The sequence below is a fragment of the Propithecus coquereli genome, unplaced genomic scaffold, assembly GCF_000956105.1.
Source record: "Propithecus coquereli isolate 6110/MARCELLA unplaced genomic scaffold, Pcoq_1.0 Scaffold155, whole genome shotgun sequence".
In the NCBI taxonomy this organism is placed as follows: Eukaryota; Metazoa; Chordata; class Mammalia; order Primates; family Indriidae; genus Propithecus; species Propithecus coquereli.
In genome coordinates this window covers 527,471-549,403 of record NW_012139969.1, presented here as the reverse complement: position 1 = coordinate 549,403, position 21,933 = coordinate 527,471, and the positions used below count along the sequence as shown (strand labels likewise).

Sequence of the window (21,933 nt, the reverse complement as noted above, 5' to 3'; positions counted from 1 at the left end):
AAAAAAAAAAAAGAAAGAAAATGTTATCTTTCACCTGTTTAGAGACAAAAGATAAATTTTTCAAAAAGAGAAAAGCAGCACCATGCAAATACAAAATGAACAAGACAATGCAGATAGTTGATGATAAATGTTCCATACAAGGCTGTATTTTTTATTTGACAAGTGTTTGAAAAGTTGCAATGCCCCACGCTTCCCCAAAGTGCAGAGATTTTCCTCTGAGGAGGGGTTTGTGATTCTCCTCAGGACTCCGGGTATTGCTGATGCGGGGACTGGAGCTCCTCAGGGAGGATCCTCTCACTTGGATGCCACATACAGGCCCTGCGGCCGGAGCAGCCCACAAACAGGGCCCTGTTTGCATCCCCAGTATTTGGGGCCCCAAAATTTGGGGTTTCCAAAAATTACTTCGAAGTCAATAGAATCAGTGTAATGAGTTCACTGCAGGTGAAGCCACAGTTTCTTCATCTGCGAAATGAAGGTGAAGTTGGCTTCCCCCAACATCACCCCCATCCCCCTCCCCCACTTTTGACTGTTTCCAGGGAGAAAGGCCAGCAGGGACCCAGTACAGCTCACTCACCTGCCACCTGCTGTCTGGGAACCTCCACAAGCCATTCTCTCGACATAGCCCAGCCAGGGCCCAGGAGTTGCATTCAGGCTCCCTGGTACCACATACTGTGCACCAGAAAACATAAGTGAATCGGACCCTCTCTCTACTATTTGATTGCTAATAATAATAATAGCCACTGCGTCGCCATCTTGTAAGGAGCACCAGCTTTGTGTTGGACATACACACATCAACACGCACACTTGCACCTTGTTTAATACTTACCACAACCTTGAAGATATGTATCACTTTCCCATTTTACAGATAGAGAAACTGAGAGTCAGGTATGCTCTGGGGTTTGTTCAAGATCACCAAGGAGTGTGCAGGCCCTCGTTTAGACTCAAACAGTCTATGGTTTGAATTTCTGTGAGGAAAGCAATTGAAGAACATGCTAGAGGATGCCCAGCGTTCTGCAGTCGGGTGGGTTTTATCAATTTGCTATAAAGTGGTCATGTCCATTAGCGCTGCACACACTTCAGGATGAGGTTCCTGGGCTGCTGCCTGTCTGGGAGAGTGTGTGTGCCTGCGAGTGCTCACCCGGAACGGCGAGGCGCCCTTTCCCCTTCCACCGCGCGGCACAGTCCTGGGGCCGTGGCTGAGCCTGGGCTTTCAACGAGGAATGACCATCTGAACAGAGCTTGGGGGCATAGAGAGTCGTGGCTGAACTTGTGTCAACAGGCCGTGGGGTCCTCTGTCCTTTGCCCTCTCGTCTTTTGTCTCTCCTCCCTGGACAGATGTCCCCTCCAGCAGCTAGCCCAGAGCATGTAGCCACTCCTGAGAACTCGAACCTATACCGCCCTGGTCTGGGGCCAACACGGTATGAGAAGTGCCCCTTCCAAATTCTCTTTATCAAGAAGTCGATGCCTGGGACATCACGGTCATTCACCTCAAGAGAACAAATAATCTTGATAAGTGGAAATATTTTTTAAGCCCCAATAATGATATTCTAAATTTGCTAAAACTGGGTCAGTAATTTGGCTTCAATCCCCAGAACAAATATCATATGGAGAAAACGTTTACAGTTGTGGGTGTTCTATAGACCAATGAATGCAGCCGATTACATGTTGTGCAGATGAACAGGGTATTGGGTGTTTGAAAATGTTATCTTTTTTAGAAAGAACTTAATTGGACAACTAAAAATATATAGAAAAAATTAGCCAGGCATGGTGGCGCTCGCCTGTAGTCCCAGCTACTCGGGAGGCTGAGGCAGGAGGATCGCTTGAGCCCAGGAGTTTGAGGTTGCTGTGAGCTAGGCTGACGCCACGGCACTCTAGCCCGGGCAACACAGTGAGACTCTCAAAAAAAAAAAAAAAGAAAGAAAATGTTATCTTTCACCTGTTTAGAGACAAAAGATAAATTTTTCAAAAAGAGAAAAGCAGCACCATGCAAATACAAAATGAACAAGACAATGCAGATAGTTGATGATAAATGTTCCATACAAGGCTGTATTTTTTATTTGACAAGTGTTTGAAAAGTTGCAATGCCCCACGCTTCCCCAAAGTGCAGAGATTTTCCTCTGAGGAGGGGTTTGTGATTCTCCTCAGGACTCCGGGTATTGCTGATGCGGGGACTGGAGCTCCTCAGGGAGGATCCTCTCACTTGGATGCCACATACAGGCCCTGCGGCCGGAGCAGCCCACAAACAGGGCCCTGTTTGCATCCCCAGTATTTGGGGCCCCAAAATTTGGGGTTTCCAAAAATTACTTCGAAGTCAATAGAATCAGTGTAATGAGTTCACTGCAGGTGAAGTCACAGTTTCTTCATCTGCAAAATGATGATGGGCCCTGCACCAAGAGGGGCCCAAGCTTGGTTTAACGCATTGGGATAAATTGGCACCCTGAAATTCTTCATAATTTTATCTTTGAGTTTGTGTTTTGTAAGTGAAGTCCAACGAGGTCATGGAGCTCGTGCTGAGAGCTCGGCGCCTTGGCTCACAGCGTGGTCCTGCCTCCTGCCACCTCCTTGCTTCCCTGAGATGAGTTCCTGGCTGCCCGCTCCCTCCCCCTCTGGTGCCCTGGCCCCGCGTGGTCCTTCTCCCCGCCCCACCCTGAGACACTACCACCCTTGGCTCCCTCGAGGGCCTGGGGGTGGGGGAGGTGCCAGAGTCAAGGGCACATACAGTGTCAGGGTGGGACAGATGGTGGCCGTCTAGCCCCAAGATGGCAGCACTATGGCATGTTCCGTGGGGCAACTTGGGGACCTAGCGCATCCTGGCTTGGAGGCTGGGACGTGGCTGGGCCTGTGGCCGGTGGGAAGGGAAGATGCCTGCCTCTGCTTCCTGGTGTCTGTCTGGTGGCTGACAGGAGGTAGAACCCGAAAGTGCCCTCCCCAGCTGTGCGTGTCCACTCTTGCCCTATGAGTGTCCCCATGCTAGAGGAAGTGAGACATTAAACAGGAAATTAAAAAAAAAAAATACCTTGACAGGTTGAGAGAGAGATCACAGAAAAAAAGGAAAAGATTTTCCCCTGCTTTTTGAACAAGGGGCCCTGCAATTTCATTTTGTCCTGGGCCCTGCCAATGACGTAGCCAACCCTGCCTGCAGTGCCATGCTGCAGCCAGCCAGCTCTCACGAGCTCAACTCTGCATTCAGTGATGTCACGTTGGTAGCTTGAAACGGCCACGGCACAGAAATTGGGCAAATGCTACAAAACAGAACTTTTTTTTTAGAGTTGGTTGTTAAACATTTACCAGCACGCCATTGTACAGAGCACTCAATCAAAGTTGGAAACTTCTTTCCCTTGTTAATTTAATTGGTTAAATATGGCAGGCCCACACTTCTAGGAGGACAGTGCAGAGCAGTGGAAGGAAGGCTCAGGAAGAACACAGGTTACTAAGCACTGATCCAAACCATTTCAGGGATGAGGGAACAAGCTCAGAGAGGAAATGCGACTCACCCAAGACCACACAGCAGGCCAGCTTCTTGCTGACGTTTGGACCCAAAGTCCTGGCTCTTCCCACAGCAAGAGGAGAGGCTCCGTGGAGCCATATGTCCCTGTTCCTGCACAGCCTAGCTCAGGGCTCTGCACTTCAGGAATAAGAGGGGGCTCAGGAGGAGTAGGCAGGAGGGGAGCTGGGGGAGGACCCACAAGTCCCAACCCTGCACTCTTGTCCTCTCCTAGTGTCTTCATGCCTGAGGCAGAGCCTAGATGAATGGGAGGCAGGACTGAACTATCAAGGCACAAATATTTACCAAGCCCAGGGGCCTCCTGACAAGCTTGCGGAGTTGGGGCCAGCAAGCACACACGGCCTCTCTCTCTGAGGCCAGCCAACGCAAGGGTGGGAGAAGCCCCTTGAAGCGTCTCCCTGACTCCAGCCTCTTTGTCACATTGGTATATGAGCCCCTCACCCTCAAGTATGTAAAGCCCAGTCACAAAGCACCTTCTCAGCTGTGGGTAGAGTGGGAGCTGATCCCCATTTTACAGATGAGGAAATTGAGGCCCACAGAGGGAAGATAACAAGCCCAAAGTCAGAGAGCTGGGAAACAGGAGAGTCTGAAGTAGAAGACGGATCTAGAAACCCTGCCCCAAAACCACCAGTCTCCATCCTGCATCTGTCCAGTGCCCCCTGCTCCAGAACTTCCCTTGACCCTGGCTGGCCTGGACGGCTGATGCTCCTTGACTGGCCATTTTCTCTGGCCAGGCCTCCCATACTCCACCTTCCTACAGCTCCCTGGCTGCTCTCTTCCCAGGTAAGAAGAACCTCCCCTTTCTCCTCACCTCGCAGCTCAGGCAGCCCGTCTCCTGCCTCTTCTAGCTCGGGCCTGGCTTCTCCAGGAGTCCCTCCTGGACTGCTCCTGCTCACAGGGCTCATGCCCTCTCAGGAGTGCATGAGAGACCAGGGGTCTGGGTCCTAGTCACAGCTGTCACCAACTTGCGGAGTGACCTGGGGCTCCCTCATCTGCACTCAGCCTGCCTGCCCGCTTCACCAGGGAATTGACAGTCAGGATGAGCAAACCCTGGCGGCAGGCACAGGTCACAGATGCTGGGGTTCTTGCTGACATCAGCGTGGCTCCAAGCTTGGGCTCCATCCAGACCCACTGTCATCCAGCCACACTGTCTTGTTCTTGCTCTCCCCTGGGGGTGGGAGAGCTCAGCTGGGGAGGGTGCTGTGAGCGCAGGGACCCCTGCTCTCCCCTACTGGTGCCAGGGAGCCGGGCCTGGGCTTGGGGCTGGAAAGAGCCAGGGCTGGGAGGAGCTGCCCTAAGCGTGTTTGGAGGCCACCTCTAGCGAGCCCCAGCCCTAAGCAGTTCTGCCCCTCCCCCCTCCTCCACCCTCCAGGGTGTGAACAACTTTCCTAGTCAAGAACAAACTCCCCCTCCGTGCCTGCAAAATTAGGAAGAGCCCCTGGAAATGCTGTTTTTGTCCACTGAAGCAGACTTCTGGGGCTCCAAAGAGGGGCTCCCCAGGGTGCCTCAAATGCGAAACCGTCATAGCAATGCCTCTGCTGAAACCGCGCGCCCGGCTGTGCAGAGGAGAAAACGGCCCCGGGAAGATGCGGGGACTTGCCCCCAACGCGGCTGGGGACGCCGGAGGTTCGGCTAGGAGGGCCCTTGTCCTGAAGCCGCGCGGGCAGAGCAAGCTCCGGGTTTTTACTCGGTTCGAACGTTATTTTGAACTGCTCTGGGCGCTCTGACGGAGACGGTGGGCGCCCAGGCCCTTTCAGAGTCACCCTTGGCTCGGCCACTGCTCTGGGTCTCAGAACCGCTAACACGGAAAAGGGGCCAGCACGCACGCGGGCGGCCGAGGACCGCGAACCGGGCCGGCGGCTCTGGGCTGTCGCGGGCGGCCGAGGACCGCGGCCGCGCTCGCGGGGGACGGCGGCGGGCTCCACCCCGCGCTCCGCGTAAACAGGCGGCGGGCGGCGCCCGGGGGCCGCTCCTGCAAGCCGGGCGCCGGGTTACATCACGGTCCCCGAGCGCCGTGTCCGAGGAGCCGAGAGCTGGCGCGCGCCTCCCTCCGGGCCCGCAGGCGGGAAGGCTGGCACGTTTTCTCCGGAGCCCCCGGGACTTCGTTGAAACCGGGTTCGGCCCGAGGGCGGGGGCTCTGCTGTGGGCGCGCGGGAACCGCGCCTCGGTTTCTCCATCCGTGAAACCTGCGGGCTGTGTTGGGCTTCTGTGCCTCCCAGCGAGGGGAGGGAGAGGTGCAGCCAGGGCGAGGGGCAGCCCCTGAGATGCGCTGTGACTAGAGCTGGGCTTCCGACTCCGGTACTTCAGTGGGAGCTCGCAAGGCCACTGTCCTTGAAGGCACTGTCCCACCGAGGGGCCTTGGAGACCCCTCGGCCGCTGTACAGAGGAAGGACGACCTTGCAGTGTCCTAGCCTCCTCCTCTCCCAACTTGTTGCAGGACATTGACTCTCTAGGTTAAAAAAAAAAAAAGTTCCTGCCTGCCAGCCTCACAGCGGGTTTGTGCCAATGCCTTGGAAAAGGTGTCGGGTTGCACAACCAGGAGGGAGATTTCTGCTCAACATCAACAGCTTCTATGGGAGCCTGACCTGCCAGCCCGAAAGAGGAGATAGTGGGCACTTCAACCTGGCAGAGTAGGGGCCGGGCCAGGGAGGGACGGAGCTGCCCAGTCCTGGGAACCCATGATCTGGCGATTCTGCACAGCCGTTCGCTAATGCAGCCGCTAGCCACGTGTGACTGTTGAGCACTTGAAATAAGTGGGGACCCGCTCGGAATTCCAGAGTTGGCATAAAGATTATTTTAAGCCAAAGACATTTGAGATTCAACAGATGCGGAAAAAAGCTGCCTAGGAGCTTCCTTTATCTGACTAAACGCAGCAACTTCTGGGGAATGAGGCTGCCCTAAGTCCCCTCATGGGGGAAGTTTCCTGGCCCGGAAGAAGCCGGAAAGGCCACTCATGCAAACAAATATGTTCACAAACTTTCTTATCTTCTGTCTATTCTCTTACAAACTCATTTGGCTTTCCTGAAGAAAGCTTTTTTCCCTATAGAAGCCCTTCCTTTCCTCCCTTTTTCCTGTAAGTTAGGTATCTAAGCCTTTAACTACTTAACAGGCAGGCTACCTCCCTCGCTGGTACGGTATGCATACATAATAAAGTTTGTCTCCTGGTAATCTGTCTTTTGTCAGAAGGCTCCAATCACAGAGCAAAAGAGCATAGAGGAAAAGTTTTTTTCCTCCCTGCAGAGGCTAGCGTGCACTGATAGATGCATAAGTGTAAAGTACACACAGCATTTCAAAGACCTAGCATGAAATAAAAGAATGTAAAAGACATCAGTAACTTTGCCTATTGATTACATGTTGAAATGATATTATATGTTGGGTAAATTGGGTTAAATTAAATATATTAAAATTAATTTCACCGGTGTCTTTTTACTTTCTTAGCATCTACTGGAAAATTTCAAATAACATATGTGGCTCATATTTCTTTTGGAGAGAACTGCCAAATGTCAGGTGACCTTGTATCTTTGGGTTGGCTTTTACGGAGCAACATCAGCATGTCTCTATTAAGTGAATGCTCTGTGTCAGTCCTAGCAGCTTGGGCAGTGGGGGTGGAGAGGCTAAGGCACAGTGCCAGCCCTCAGGGAGCTGCCAAGCCCCTCTAGGCTTCCAGCTCGGCCTGGCCAGATTCTCCTGCAGTCCTGCCTCCCCTCCTCCACAGGACAGGCAGGCCAGCAGAAGGCTGGGCAGAGGGTTCTGGGGCCTGCTAGGGCTCTGAGAACTCAGGGAGCGAGCTCCATGTGGGCCAAGGATTCAGAAGACAGTGTGGCCAGGGACCGTGGCTGGCCGTGGAGTGCTGTTCCCATGGCTAGGACCACAGATGCGCCTTTCAGCTGCCCAGTCCCAGTCCTCACTGCCCAGCACCTCCTGGCTGTCTCTTAGTGGCAGTGGAGCCCTCTGCCAGCTCTGCCCAGCACCATCTGGCTATGGTGGAAGAGGCTCCCCAGCTCACCCATCCTCTCTGCCACCTCCCATTCCCCAGGCCCTGCTTGATTAAAAGATTTTCTTGATAATCATTCGGGGATACAGGCTGAGGTCTGAGAAAGAAAGCTAGCCCAGGCTCCAGAAAAACAAGACGAAACAGCAAACTTCTGCAGCTGGTATTTCTGAGGAACAGCCCACACCTGGCCATTTAGAGGGATGGTCCTGGTTGGTATGACCCAGGTTTAACCCCTGCAGCTGATATGAATGTGACAGCTTTATAGCCCTGTAAAGCTAACCAGACCTGTGCATAGTTAAACAACCTTATCTAACATTCCTGTTTCTACTCCTATATAAACTGGCTCATAATAACAACAGCTGACAGGCATGTCACGCTTATTGTGCGCCAGGCACTGCACCAGGATTTTACATCTGTTAATTCGTTTAATTTGGGTTAAATTGGATTTCAGGCACAAAAACCCTGTGAGGTAAGTACGTTTGTGATCTGCTGTTCACAGGTGAGGAAGGTGAGGCACAGAGAGGTCACGTAAACTTGTTGAAGATCACACAGGGAGAAGGAGGCAAAACCAGGACTGAAGCTCAGGCAGCCTGGCTCAGCGTTTGTGCTCCGCGTCGCGACATTGCGTGGCCTCCCTCGGAATGCTGGAGGAATCCATTGTGTTCTGTTTTCCTTAACTAGTTCCCTTGCTAAACAGCTTATGATAACCTATGGCACGTGTTCACAATCCAAAACGTGTCTGGGTTAGCTTTGACAGGTTAAAAATGATGAGATGGGAAAGTGACCAAACTCATAGGGAAGAAGAAAACAAAAATCCCGGAAGAATAAATCCTGCTACCATCCTTTGTCCATCTGTCTGTGTGGGTGGGCAAGGGAACACATCTAAGCCTGGATGCAATTTATTAAAAGATAAACCACAGCTGAAGCTTGCAGCCTGGCTTGGTAGGTGTCCCTCATTCAGTAAGCTGCCTGAGCAGGCTCCAAAATGGAGACGTGTTAATACCTGGTCTGCAGAGGCAGGGGTTGAGGGCTAACTTGCCACAAATGAGAGCGAAAGAACAAGCATTTCAGACAGGGGAGGAGACAGGTGCCAGGAGGGAGTGAGAAACCCAAGAAGATGTCAGCAAGCCGTGACCTGAGTGGCATGTAGCAGGACAGGAAGCAGCTTATGGGTTTTCAAACAAGGATGGCTACCATTTCATTGTCCCCGTTGCGTGTGCTGGGCTGGGATGTCGTTCTTCTCCATCCCCCGACCTTCCATCAAAGCTTAACATCAGCGCTGCTTTGTGCCAGTTAGTGCTGAGGGGCTAAGGGGCCGGGGAAGGGGGGTGATGCTGCTTGGGGAGGAGGGGGCCTGGAGGCCATGGGCACCAGGTAAGTTGCTGGGTTGGGAGTCTGCCTGGAGAGACATAAGCCTCTCCACCATCCTCAGAGTGACCAGGGTCACTGGGTTCCTGCAGCAGCCCAGTGGGTGATGCACAGGCATGCCCAGCCAAAGTAGCAGCTGGCCCCTGACATCAGTGGGCACTGTCCTCCCAAGCCCGGTGTCCAGCACAGGGCTCTGTCTGCAGAGAGTGGAGTCTTTCCTCGCTCCGTGTGGGGTGGCAGGGCCCTACATGGAACCTTTGCTGAAAGCCGAAGACCCTGGGCTCCATGCACAGCCCTGGGCTGCTGCTCTAGACCCTCCTGAGTAAGAGGAAGCCCCCTGGGCCTCTGAGGGCCTCGTCCTGTCTCCTGATTCAGCCTCCCGCCTCTTTCTGGGCCACCCTCAGCCAGCCTCTTCTGGGCAGTGTGCCTTTGCAAGTGGGCCCTCACAGGGACGTTATGATGAGGGAGCAGACTCAAGACCCAGTTCGTTTATTTATGCATTCTTCCCTATTTATTGGCCCGTACACCAGACACATAGGTTTTCTAATTTAGTCTCGTAACATGCCTTAAGGTATTTTTATTCTCGAGTTACAGATGAGGAGACTGAGGGGTCGCAGTGGCTGAGACTCAACCGTCTGGATTGTACTGGTCTTCCAGGTTGGTGGGGGTGGGATGGTGGCAGACCGGGCCCAGGACCTGCAAGTGGAAGAGGGGATGGAGGGAGGTGGGTGCCCAGCAGGGATCACCCGGCAGGGGAGGTCCCCAGGCAGAAACTGTTGAAACTACCTTGGTCGGGGGTGACCCACCCCACGCCTCCTCCTCCTCTGGGCGGAGGAGGGAAGGGATCTGGCTAGGTGAACTTGGCATTCAGCCATCGAGGCACTGTCCAGGACAGTTGTCTGAAGGGCTGGGCCAGCCCTGTCCCTGGCGGGTGGGAGAGGGCGAGCAGGTGAGCACTGTGCTAGTTGCTTTTCATTCAAGAGCTCCTTCCCTCCATACCCAGTAAGAAAAGCATGATAGTCCCACTTTATTATTTTTTTCTTTCTTTCTTTTTCTTTTTTCTTTTTTGGAGACAGGGTCTCCCTCTGTTGCCCAAGCTAGAGTGCAATGCATCACATCATAGCTCACTGCGTCATAGCCACTGCAAGCTCAAACTCCTGGGCTCAAGGGATCCTCCTGCCTCAGCCTCCCGAGTAGCTGGGACTACAGGTGCCCACCACCATACCCAGCTGACAGCCCCATTTTAGAGACACAAAAACTGGGGCCAGGCATGTCCAGTGACTTGCCCGAGGTCACAAAGTTAGGCTGGGGTACAGCTAGGATGCAAACTTGCCTTTGCTAGTCTGGTAGAGGAACTGGGTACAAACAGAAACCCCAAAGCAGTGGGTGCCCGGGACAGGGCTGGGGGCTGCAGTGGTTAGGGAGCAGTGGGTGACTGAACGCCCCACTCCAATACTACCCTCCCAGCATCTGTTTATTCTGGGCCTGGAAAGAGAGGCTAGGGGGCCTTTCTACGGCCCTCTTGCCTTGGGCAACTGGCAGGTCCTGTGGACACCCACAGAGCCTAGGCACCCAGTACGGCAGGCCTGGCAGAGTGCTCGGAGAGTAGAGGGGAGGGAGGGCGGGAGAATGAAAGAATGAGTGAAAAGCCATGTTTGCACGTGCGTGCCTAGCTGGGTCCATGTGTGTGTGTGTGTGTGTGTGTGTGTGTGTGTGTACGCACATGTGAATGCACACGTGTGCACGGTGCACAACATCTTTTTTCTCCTTGGTCCTCTGAGCTCCTACGAGTCCCACCAGGTCAGGGCATGGTGTTGGGAGCCCCCGGCTTGCTTGACTGCTAGAACTGGAACTGCTGCTTCCTGGCCGTGCCATCCTGAGCAAGGTACTCCACCTCAGTTGTCCTCCTCTCTAAAACATGCCTGACAGCCATAGCTCAGGAGATTGTGTCCACCAAAGTCATTAAGAACTGTAAGGCTCCAGACTGATACTACCCTCATAGGAAGAGTCAACAGCCTCAGGCATTGTGGGCTGGGGAGGTGCAGGCTGCAGGCTTGGGGGCGGCTGGAGGGGCAGTGAATGCCCCTGGCAGGCCTATATTGGAGCAGGGGCACTCTCTGGGTTGTCCCAGGCCACACAGTGCCCAGCAAGCTTGTGTGCCCTGCGCCACAGCCCTGAGGCTCATTTCCTCCAGGAAGCACTGAACATCGCTGTACCTGGGCTGTGCTGGGCTCTTCATATCCACAATCTCACTCGATCTGCCTGATTATCCAGTGAGGTGGGTGATGGTTACCCTAATTCCTATACCTGTGTAAACTGAGCTTCAAAGAGAGAAGTGACTTGCCTAAGGCAGCACAGCTAAGAAGTAGCAGAGACAGGATTTGAACTCAGGAGAACCGGGCTCCAGTCTCGGCTCCCAGCCCTCCAGCAGAGAGTGTGGGCCCCTCCCCTCTACGCCTCCCCGCCCCAGCCTCAGGAGTACACGCTCAGGTTCAGCGAGGGCCCTGCTGCTCTGTGGGGCCTGTCTCAACTTGTCCTGGGGTGGGAGCTCAGCTCCCTGGTGGAAGCACATCAGGTCACAGTGACAGTCCTGGCTCCCAGGGACTGGCTTCCAGCCACAGCTTTGGGGGGAGGCACTATATACCCACTTCCGGACACAAACAGAGATCAGGGTCAGAGGTGGGATCAGGATGACCTCAGGCTGACACTTCTACCCTCCGCCTGGCTGGGTTAGCATCTCAGCATACAGTGCTGGGGGTGTGGGTTGCAGGAGGCCCTGTGGACTTCTGGAGAGTTCCACTCAGAAGATAATGTGGTAGGCAAGGAGGACCACGCAGGGGACAGCGGGTGCCCCTTGATTGCCCACTGGAGACCAGAAGCCCTGTGAGTCTCCGAGTCCCTTCCCCTGATTGAACAAGCCCACCTCATGGCCTTTTGTCCCCAGGGTTGTCCTGGCATGTTTCCTGGTTGTCTCCTCAGAATTGGGGTAGAATGGGGACAGAACTGGGTTGGGAGCTGGGATTCGAATGTGCTGGGATTGGGATGGAGATGGCTGGGCTGGGCTGGGCACAGCTGGGGGTGGGGGCAAGAGGCTTGAAAGCAGAAGAGTTTTATTGGAAGACCTGTCTGTCCCCTCCCACTTGGCACTGAGCCTTTGGAGGAAGGGCAGACTGGGGCGGGGGTTTGGCTTTCTGGCCTCCCCACTGTGACTTGCAGAACTCCTTTCCAGAGGGGGGCGAGCAGACTTCAACCGGCACTTTTTCAGAGTCCTGCTGCCTCCCAGGAGCTGGCCTGAGGATGGAAAGGAACACAGGTTCACTGAGCGCTCACTGCCCGCCAGGCCAGATCCAGGCGCATAGGAACCTTGACCCTCTCCGCAAACCTGGGGGCACGATCATCATCCCACAGCCAAGGACGCTGGTGCTCAGAGAGGCTAAGGGGTTTGCTCGAGGTGCCACAGCCAGGAGTGGCAAGGTGGAGTTGGGGCCTGAGTTAGGTGGCTGGTGCCTTTTTTCTCCAGAGCATCCGTAGGACGGCAATGCTAATGCAAGGAAGGAGACCATAATTGGGGGTTTCGGAGCAAGGACAGCGAGGCAGCAGTCTCCCAGCAGTGGGGCTTTTCTAGATGGAGCCAGAGACCCATCTGGGAGTCAGGCTCTGCCCTGGCCAGGCCTTCTCCCCAGCTGCAGGGAGTGTTTGCCTGTCTCCTGCTGCTCAGGCTGTAATCACATGACTGGCCACAGCTCAAGGTCAGCCCCATGTGGCCTCTCAGTCTATAGGCCTGTCTGGGTCCCCAGCACCTCCCACCCCAGGCCTTGCTGTGCCGTTCACACTGGTTCCCCAGGCCTGGGCAGTGCCCTGTGGGCTCCCCTCCCCAGGAAGGCCTCTCTCCTGGGCCGGCGCTGCCCTGTGTCTGCGAGAGGCAGACAAGAGGAGGCTTCCCTCAGATGCTCGCCTCCTGCCCCGTGGCTGGAATGCCACCGCTGCTGGCTTCCCACGCCATAGCACTACTGGTCACCACACACCCAGCCTTCGTCATCCTCTATGGAACCTCTGTTGCTTCTGTGTGAAAGGAAACTGGGGAAGCTGCGCTCCACTGTGCTGTGGTGCCCGCTCCGTCCTAGGCAGCGCCTCACTTCTCCTTTCGTCCCTGCAGGAGGCCTTCTCTGAGCTGACAGCCACAGGCCACGGCCCCTGGCCTCAGCTCTGGCAGCCTTTACAGCGGAGCCCATAATCCTAATCCGGCCACTCTCAGGCTGGGCGTGGTGGCTCACTGCCTGTAATCCTAGCACTCTGGGAGGCCGAGGCGGGAGGATCGCTCAAGGTCAGGGGTTCGAGACCAGCCTGAGCAAGAGCGAGAACCCCCTCTCTACTAAAAAATAGAAAGAAATTATCTGGACAACTAAATACATATATATATAGAAAAAATTAGCCGGGCATGGTAGCGCATGCTTGTAGTCCCAGCTACTTGGGAGGCTGAGGCAGGAGGATCGCTTAAGGTCAGTTGTTCGAGACCAGCCTGAGCAAGAGCGAGACCCTGTCTCTACTAAAAATAGAAAGAAATTAGCCAACAACTAAAACTACATAGAAAAAATTAGCCAGGCATGGTGGCGCATGCCTGTAGTCCCAGCTACTTGGGAGGCTGAGGCAGGAGGATCACTTGAGCCCAGGAGTCTGAGGTTGCTGTGAGCTAGGCCGAGTCTGAGGTTGCTGTGACCATGGCACTCTAGCCCAGGTGACAGAGCGAGACTGTCTCAAAAAAAAAAAAAAAAATCTGGCCACCTTCAGCCTGACCACGGGCTGGGTTGGGGGCACTCTGCTCACTTCAAGGCCTGAGGGACTTCGAGGCAAAAGACTGATGCCAGGGACTGAGGGGGCATCAGGGGCGAAGCTGGAGACAGTCCAGGCAGAAAGGGACGACCCCAGGCCAGGAGGCCCCTGGTGAGGCCGAGTTCCTTTCTAAACCGGGCTGTGCCCTAGCACAGTGGGTACTTCAGAGAGCACCCGCCTCCCCCTTGCTGCCTTGCCCCAACCACGCATGGTTCCTAACCTTGCACCACTCAGTGGGCTCCCAGAACAGGCAGAGATGGCTGAGGACGGTGTGTGGGTGCTGTGCATGTCTTGTCCCGGGTGACGGTCCTCTCCCTCCCAGCCCCACATGTGACTCCCTGAGAGATGCTCCTCCCCTGCCCAGGCACCTGTGGGAGCAGGGAGGCTGACTGGGGCCTTCTAGCCTGGACTCGCCCCAGCTCTGGGCCCCGAGGTCACAGAGACCTCCTGAAACCCTCCCCAGGGAGCTGTTCACAGGCAGACAGGCCTGATGAGGTGCTAATTGCTGAGCTAATTGCAGCCTGAGCTTGGCGACAGGAGGTGGGACTAGGGGAGGAGAGGGGCCGTAGCGGAGGGCAGGGAAAAAGGCTGAGGCCCAGGGCTGGCGCAGAGCGCGCTGTGTTTGCTCAGGAATTGTTGATTTATTACCGAGGAGCAGCTGCTTTGAAATGTGTCCCGCTCGCCTCCATGCCTCTGTCCGGCCCTGGCTTTCTCTCTGGGGAACGGTTTGTGTTCTGAGGCCACTGCTTGTAGGGAAGGGCTCATAGAGCACTGGGGGCAGAGTGCTCTGCTCTGGGGAGTGACTGAGGAACAGGGAGGCCCACGGCCTGTCCTGGGGACTCCAGGCCTGCTGCAGCCCAGGCAGACATGGCACTGGGCAGCGTTGGAGACAGCCTTGAGAACAGAGGTGACATCATTGAGCTGGGTCATTTTGGAGGGGCCTGGGGCTCACCTCATGCAGCCCTGCCTGTTTCTGGACCTTGGCCTGGGTTCTGCCCCTCTAAGAATAGCTGCTATGTGGCCTCTGGAAGGGGCCAGAGAGCCCAGGGACATGGACTTGTGCTCGGTGACTATAGAGACCTCACAAATAGGAGATGAGATGACCTGCTCCCCGGACAGGGGCAGGGGAGTTGGTGAGCCCACCCTGCTGCAGCCAGAAGGGATAGGTCCTCACACCCTCTTTCCTGCCTCTGGCTCCCCTTCAGAGCCCACCCTTCTGACACACGCTATTCTCAGCACCTGGACCTCGGGAGACTTTGGTCACTTAGGGCTAGACCCCGACTCACAGCAGGGCATTGTGTGGCTGTCACGCACACTGGCCACAGCCCACTGCCTGGGTGTCTCAGCACAGCCAGCTCTAGCCTAACTGGCTCCCCGTGGCTCCTGACCAGCTCTGCACTCTGGTCTCCAGGCCCATGTTTCACCAGACGCCCCCCTCCCCGGGCTCCTTTTGGCCCAGTTGTGTCCTCTCCACTCCTAGGCCCCGGTTCTGCCCGACCTCCCCCTCTCCCGCATCCCCTGCCTCGCGAGCCACACCCCACCCAGGCCTGGCCAGGACCATTGGTTGTCTGGAGAGAAAGCGGGGAGGCCAGCCTGGCCCCAGCCGAATGCTTGTGCTCCTCCCTCCCAGGATGCTCTGAGAACTCCGTGAGATTACAGACAGGAAAGGACTTTGGTAGTGGTTTAATAACTGTGATAACTGCTCCAATTTTATGAGTACCCATTTCCGTGCATGTCTCCTCACAGCAACCCTCCAGGGCTGGACATTTCATTATCCCCACATCTCAAAGAGGAAACCGAGGCTCAGAGAGGCCAAGCAACTCATCCAAACTCACACAGCTCCTAAGTGACAGTCTGGGGACCCCAAAGTCACTACCACTCACAATAGGAGGGGTTGTTATTTTTTTGCCAGCCTGTTTCCTTCCTCCTGTCCTCTCCCTCCCTGCCTGTTATCATCTGCCGGTTGAGTTTGCATCATTACTGGGGCCCAGGGGTCCAATTAGAGGGCTCCCCCAAGGAAGCTGACTGAGGCAATCCCTGCCCCAAGGGGGCCTCCCTGAGCCAAAGTTTTAATTAGCTGTCATTGCTCTTCCTGAAACTCTGACCTGCCTGTGGCTCCACCAGCCCAGGCTGGCCTTGAGGCAGGAGGCAGGACTGACTTCCAAGCCTGCAGCTCAGCCAGAAGCCCAGCACAGAAGGGAGGGTGTGGCTGGGCCTTGGTCCCACCTCAGCATTACCTCATTTAATCCAGTAAATGGATTAATAAAATAAATGGATTAAGTGACTTAATCCATTAAATGGATTAAATAAATTAAATGAGCTAATATTTGTAAAGCATTTAAAACAGCACCTGGTATAAGGTAAAAGCTATGCGAGTGTTTGTTAAGCTGAGAATTGGGGAGCAAGAGACTGGGGTGGAGGGCAGGGCTATGCTTGGACATGGAGGTGACACATTCCTGGGTCACCTGGCAACGGTGGGTGGCCCATATGTGGCCTGTGGGCATCTGCAATGCTTGTAATCCTGCCCCCGGCAATGCGGGATGCTTGGAGGGGGCATGCACAAGTACCGAGGGGCTACGCGCCAGTGCTACACTGCGCTGTCACACAATGCACGCTGCTCACGAGACAGGGCCAGCATCCCATCTGAGAGCCGAGGCGCCACGTGTCCAAGATCACACAACCATGAAGAGGTGGAGCAGGATTTAGGTCCTAAATCCGAGCCCTGCGCATTGGGAAATCTGATTCCCTGTGTCCCCCACCTCAGGCCACACCTGCAGACCCAAAAGGGGGAAAAGTGCCCCTCTCTGCTCCCACCCAGCCTCCCCTCAACCTCCAGGAAACCTGAGGGCTCTGAGTGTGGCTGTTTGTGTTGAGGACCCAAGACCCCTTCCCTGGGGTGGGGCTATGAGCCTAGGCTGAGATGGTGACAGTTTCTGAAGCATCACCCCACCCCTCCTGGGAGCAAGAGGCCTCCTGACCATGACCCCAGCCTCCACCCCACTGGGCTGCTTGCCTCCCGTGTCAGCCGCAGGGCTGTGCCAGCCCTGAGCCCGAGCCAAGCCCTCCTTGGACGCGGTTGCCTGGTAACCAGCCCTAAGTGACGGAAACCCCGGCGGGCCGCTAATGAGGGGGCAGCAGCCAACCACCTGGCCAGACCCTGCAGCCCTAGCCAGCCTCAGGAAGGCTTTGATGACAGTCCACCTGGCCTGCCCCCACGGTAGGAGGGAAGGCTGCCCTAGCACTGGGGGAGGGGGCGTGGCGGGATAAGGAGGAGCTGTGTTGATAGCCCCCAAAAACCTTTGAACTGGGGAGCCGGGGGAAGGTGATTCCCGGTGGAGGCCAAGGCCCAGCCAAAGCCAGGGGCAGGCGCTGGGCTGGAGTCAGGGTTGTGGGTACTGCTGCCCAAGCCCAAACCGCTGGAAACAGCTGTGAAGGCTCTGCTGAGGGCGCTGAAACTGGGGGAGGGGATCCCCAGAGAGAGGCCCTGGCCAGGGAAAGGAAAGGAGGTGATCAGGGAGGTTGGCAGGAGGCCAGGCTCTGGGGAGGGTCAGCCTCCTGCAACACTGAGGGGAATGCATCAGCCCCTCCCCCTCCGCAGGGATCCTCTCCTCTTCTCCCACCCCCACCCCAGGCTCAGGGCCTCCAAGGAGGGGGCTACAGGCAGCGTGGGGCAGGTGGAGCTCAGCCAGGTGTTTTTCCATCCCAGGTCTGAGGGCGGAAGGTGGAGAGGGAGAGGCAGCGTCAGAACAAGAGGGAAGCCTGGTGTGCAGACAGGACAGGCCTGAAGGAACCCTGGCCTCTAGACCTGCCTGCCTGAGCTCCTGGGCACGCAGTGGGTCCCCTCTGGGCCTCAGTTGTCCCATGGTGAAATGGGCTGGACGCAGGCCCTTGCGGGTCTGAAGCTTGGCACCGTGGCTCCTGAGAGGCTGAGAGGGGAGGGCAGGGGTTTTAGAGGACTTTGGGGCAGCAGAGGCTCCTTCAGGCTTTCATCTCTGGGCCTGGGTAGCTTTTTCTGCCTTTCTTCCCTCTCAGATGAGCAGAGTCCTTCACTTTAGCCCTTCCGTCCGGACCACAGCCTGACTCAATCCTGTGCCGAGCAGGAGTCCCAGCCCGAGGGCAGCCCCGGCCCTGCCCTAGAGGAGGTACCTCTTCAGTCGAGGGAAGCCAGGCTTGTCACTAAGCAATTGTAGCACATGTAGCACATGCTGAGGCTTGGATGGAGGCAAGTTTGGAATGCTATGGGGCCTCAGAAGAGATGACCAAACATAGCCTGGAGTTCAGGGAAGGCTTCCTGGAGGAGGGTTCCTGAGGCAACCCTTAAAGGCCAACAGGAATTAGTACAGAAAGCCAGGTAAGCGGCTAAGGTGGAGGGAGAGCATATCCCAAGTGTGAAGTTATGTCCCCCAAGGAACTGTGGCTGGCTAGGGAGGGACAATCTGGAGACATGCCAGAGTGGAGAACTAGAACCTGGGGCACTGAGGAGCCACAGGAGACTCCACGCTGGGTGTGACAGGGTCAGATACGGGCATTGAAAAGACCTCTCTGGAGGGCTCTGAAGGGAATATCTCCCACTGCCTCCACACGAAGACTCCAGTGGCTGCACTCTGGCATAGCCAGAATGAGGGACGTCACAGTCCCCCGCTCCCCCAACCCAAGGCCCAGCAGCGTTATTCCCGAGGCCTCTCTCCTGCTGCGGCAGCCCTAGCCCCGCACAAGCACCCGTCGCGCTGGAGTGCACGGTCTGTTTAAGTCTGTCTCTCTCACTGCGCTGGGAGACAGCACCTGGGGCCCAGCCACTGCTGCACCCTCCATGCCAGCATAAAGCCTGGGAGCCTCAGTATTTGGTGGAAGGAAGGATGGGAAGGAGGGAAGGAAGATCTGTCCACCCTGGCTGGCAGAGAGTGACCCCTCCCTGTAGGGGGTCCCTAAATTTTTGTGAATGGGCTTTTATTCTTACCCAATAGGCCGGCAGATGCAGTCCTTCAGAGGTGCCCATGAAAGCCCATACCCCTTTCTCAGTTTTCAGGATTCCCCTCCGAGCAACTGTGATCGCCTCTGGAGCGGGGGTGGGGCTCCTTCGGAGTTTGGGAGGCTCCCGTTGCCTACTCACCCTGGGAGGGCAGCAGGCTACTGCCACCCGCCTCCCTGCAGAGTGGAGCTCTGGTGTGGCAGCACACTTTTGGAAAGTGGCTCACCTCACCCCAATCAGGTCCCATGACCCTGCCCCCACCGCCAGGTCCTATCCAGCCCAGCCTCCCTAAGACAGGCCGAGCTCAGGCTGATGGCCACCAACGCAGCCCAACTTCAGGCTCGGCCTGCTTAGGTGGCAGAGGGTTCCTGACCACCAGTTGTGTCTGAGCCTTCCCTAGAAGGGTTGGGAGTCACACAGTCCTGGGGAGGGAAACCCCAGCATCTCCATTTCTTAGCTATGGGGACAAGTGGCCTCACCGCTCCTCCTCTAGGGCTACCATTGGTTGGCTGTGAAGCCACTGGAACCTTGTAACATGTAACCGTGCCCACTTGATGAGCAAACTGAGAGTTGAAGGGGCTTGCCTAAGTCACACAGCTCAGTAGGTCAAACCTCAGTTTGCTTGTTTCTCAAACTCCTACCTCATATGGGTGGAAGGAGTAAATGAGACAATATCTATTAAATGGTTGGCATAGGGCCAGGCTCCAAGTAGGAGCTCCTTGCCTGCCCAACTGCTGAGATGTTCCTCTTCTGGTCAGGGAGAGGGATGGATGAGGAAGTAGAGAGGGCAGAGAGTGCAGCAACAGCAGTCTGGGGAGCCTCCCTGTAGGAGGCAATGTCTATAGTTAGGTCCAAAAGGATGGAGGGGAGCGTTGCTGTGTGTCTTAGGGAAAGGTGCCACACATCTCTGTTTTTCTGCCTATAGAGTAGCTGCCAGTTCCACCTCTCCCTCCTCTGGGGTGAAGGAGCTCCTCTGAGGAAGGAAAGAGATTTGTAAATAGCAGGTGTGGCCTGTGGCCTCATTAGAGGGAGCTACATTGTTATTAATAACCATAACATAACGAGCTGAGGTTCAGAGAGCTGACCTCTTACTTCACTGTCCCAGAGAGCCAGGATAAGTAATCAGTGCCTCCAGTGGGGCGGAGGAGGAGTATGTGTGTGTGCCCCACGTGGAGCCTGTGCAGACCCTGTGGGGTGGGGGTGGGGAGAAACCTCCTCTTCTACACTACTTATTTCGTTGTTAACTCCACCCATGAGGCCCACGTAGAACAGACTGTTCCCTCTCTGCTTTTATGCACACTCTTCCTTCCAATTGATACACCTCTTCTCTTAAGACCACAGCCCTAAGAAAAACATGCAGGGGCTCCCAAGACAATCCCCTTGTATGGACATTGCCCTTCTGGTAAAGGAAAAAGGCAAGGTCAGAGCCTTGAGGAGCTCAGAGGTCACGGACACTCTACAGAGCTCTCTGCAGCTCACCAGCAGTTTCCCACCCTGATGTTGCTCAACACTCACACTGTCAATAGGCCCGTCTCTCACTGCTCCCATTGTGCAAGGAGGAAATTTGAGGCTCAGAAAGTTACAAAGTAGCTCCCATACTGTGTCCTTTCTTTGGTAGTCCGGGCTGTTTAGTGATGCCAAAAAAAGAACCGACAAGATACTGATTAATGGGGGTGCTGTCTTTGCCAGGTGTCCTTGAATCAACATGAGAGTCAGGGGCTGCAGAATCTTAGTTGGTTCCTAGGGTCTCAGCAGACTCACCCTGGCCTGGGTGGGTCCCACTTGGGCTCAGAGATATTGGAGAGACCACCAGGCACACCTGAGTACACAGGTTGAGAGTCCTAGACCCCAAGAGCTAAGAACACGGCTCTCCTTCCTCCCCGCCCCCAGGGGTGGGGGATGGGAGCTACACCAGGGAGGAGGGGGAGAGGGAGCAGAGTTGGTGAGCAGCAAAAGCGGGGAAGAACAGCCTGTGACCCACAGGGCTGCAGGCTGGGGTTAAGGCTGTGAGGCTTGGCATGACCCCTAGCTGTCAGCACACGAATGCATTTTCCTGATGCTAAGGTGTGGCTGCAGGAAGATCCCCAGCCTGGGAACCAGGAGATTTGGGTTTTTGTCCTAGCTTACCGTGTGACCCTGGGAAAGCCCCAACCCTTTCTGGGTCTCTCCTCCCCACATATTTCCAGACTTTAAGGTTCTTCCAGCTCTAATTGGAGTGACACTCTCCCCCCTCTCCCCAGGTGACCTCACTTCTTCTTCCTCTTCCTACCTGCAGTGTCCAGCCCCTTCTCTTTCAGCTCCAGCTGCTCGTGACTCTTGGAACCTGCAGCCTCAGTTCTGCTCTGCTCTGACTCAGGCAGCCCTGACCTTTGGGATCCGAGGAGGTGGCCTGGGTGGTTTTGCCCCATGAACTTACTCTGACCTTTGGCATGTCCACCTGTCCTTCCCTCCCCCCATTGCACACCTGTCCCCAGCCTTCAGGCAGCCCAGGAACTTCAAGGGACTAGATTCCTTCAGTCAAACTAGCAGCACTGAGGGGCCCTCATCCACAGTCAGATGGCCAGAGAAACAGGGCAAACAGGGGCAGCCTTTCCACCCTCCAGCCCCTCTCTGCAACACACCATCCGGCCTGGGAATGCTCCACCCCCACCGGCCTCCGGGGCTGCACGTGCTCAGGCCTGTCTCACTGTCCGAGACTTGCGGCAAAGGTTCCGGGATAACCAGTGAGACCACCTAGCAACGGCCCCCCGGCACTCTCACTTCTGGCCTGCTCCGGGGATGGGGACATCACTCCTTCTTCAGACAGCCGCCGGCCCTAACAGGGGTTGAGATACATTTGTCTGGAATTTGCCCTGGCTGACTAGACCGAAATGAGGAGAAAAAATAACGAGCCCTTCTAGAGCCCCCTGATACAACCAGTGCAGGACAAGGGAGTCAAGCCACTACTGGGTGCCATATATTTTAGTACAACCTCTCTCGTATGTGTTACAACACCAGCACTGAGAGGAAGACAGAATTCCAGCGTTACACATGAGGAAACTGTAGCTCAGGGGGTCGAGTGGCAGGCACAAGGTCACATAGCTAGAAAGCGGCAGTGAATGACTGATCTAACGGAGTGACTGCACAGGTTCGCGGAGCGCGGCGGGTACGCAGCACCGCTGCGCCGGGAGAGCCGGCCCACGCAGGCCCTCCGCCCTGCGGGCCTAGGGGAGGGCCGGTCCCAGAGGCGCGGCCGGGCTCTGCCCCCACCCCGCGGGCAGCCCCGCC

The 21,933-nt window shown here is 55.8% G+C and overlaps 1 protein-coding gene across 1 annotated transcript in view; it reads right to left on the bottom strand.

Moving 5' to 3' along the window:
* LOC105807227 overlaps positions 1–21,933 on the bottom strand; it is a 68,478-nt gene that overhangs the window by 45,732 nt on the left and 813 nt on the right. Inside the window, 1 exon segment of the mRNA XM_012640544.1 lies at positions 20,936–21,033. Within this exon segment, the coding sequence (XP_012495998.1) occupies positions 20,936–21,033 (98 nt within the window).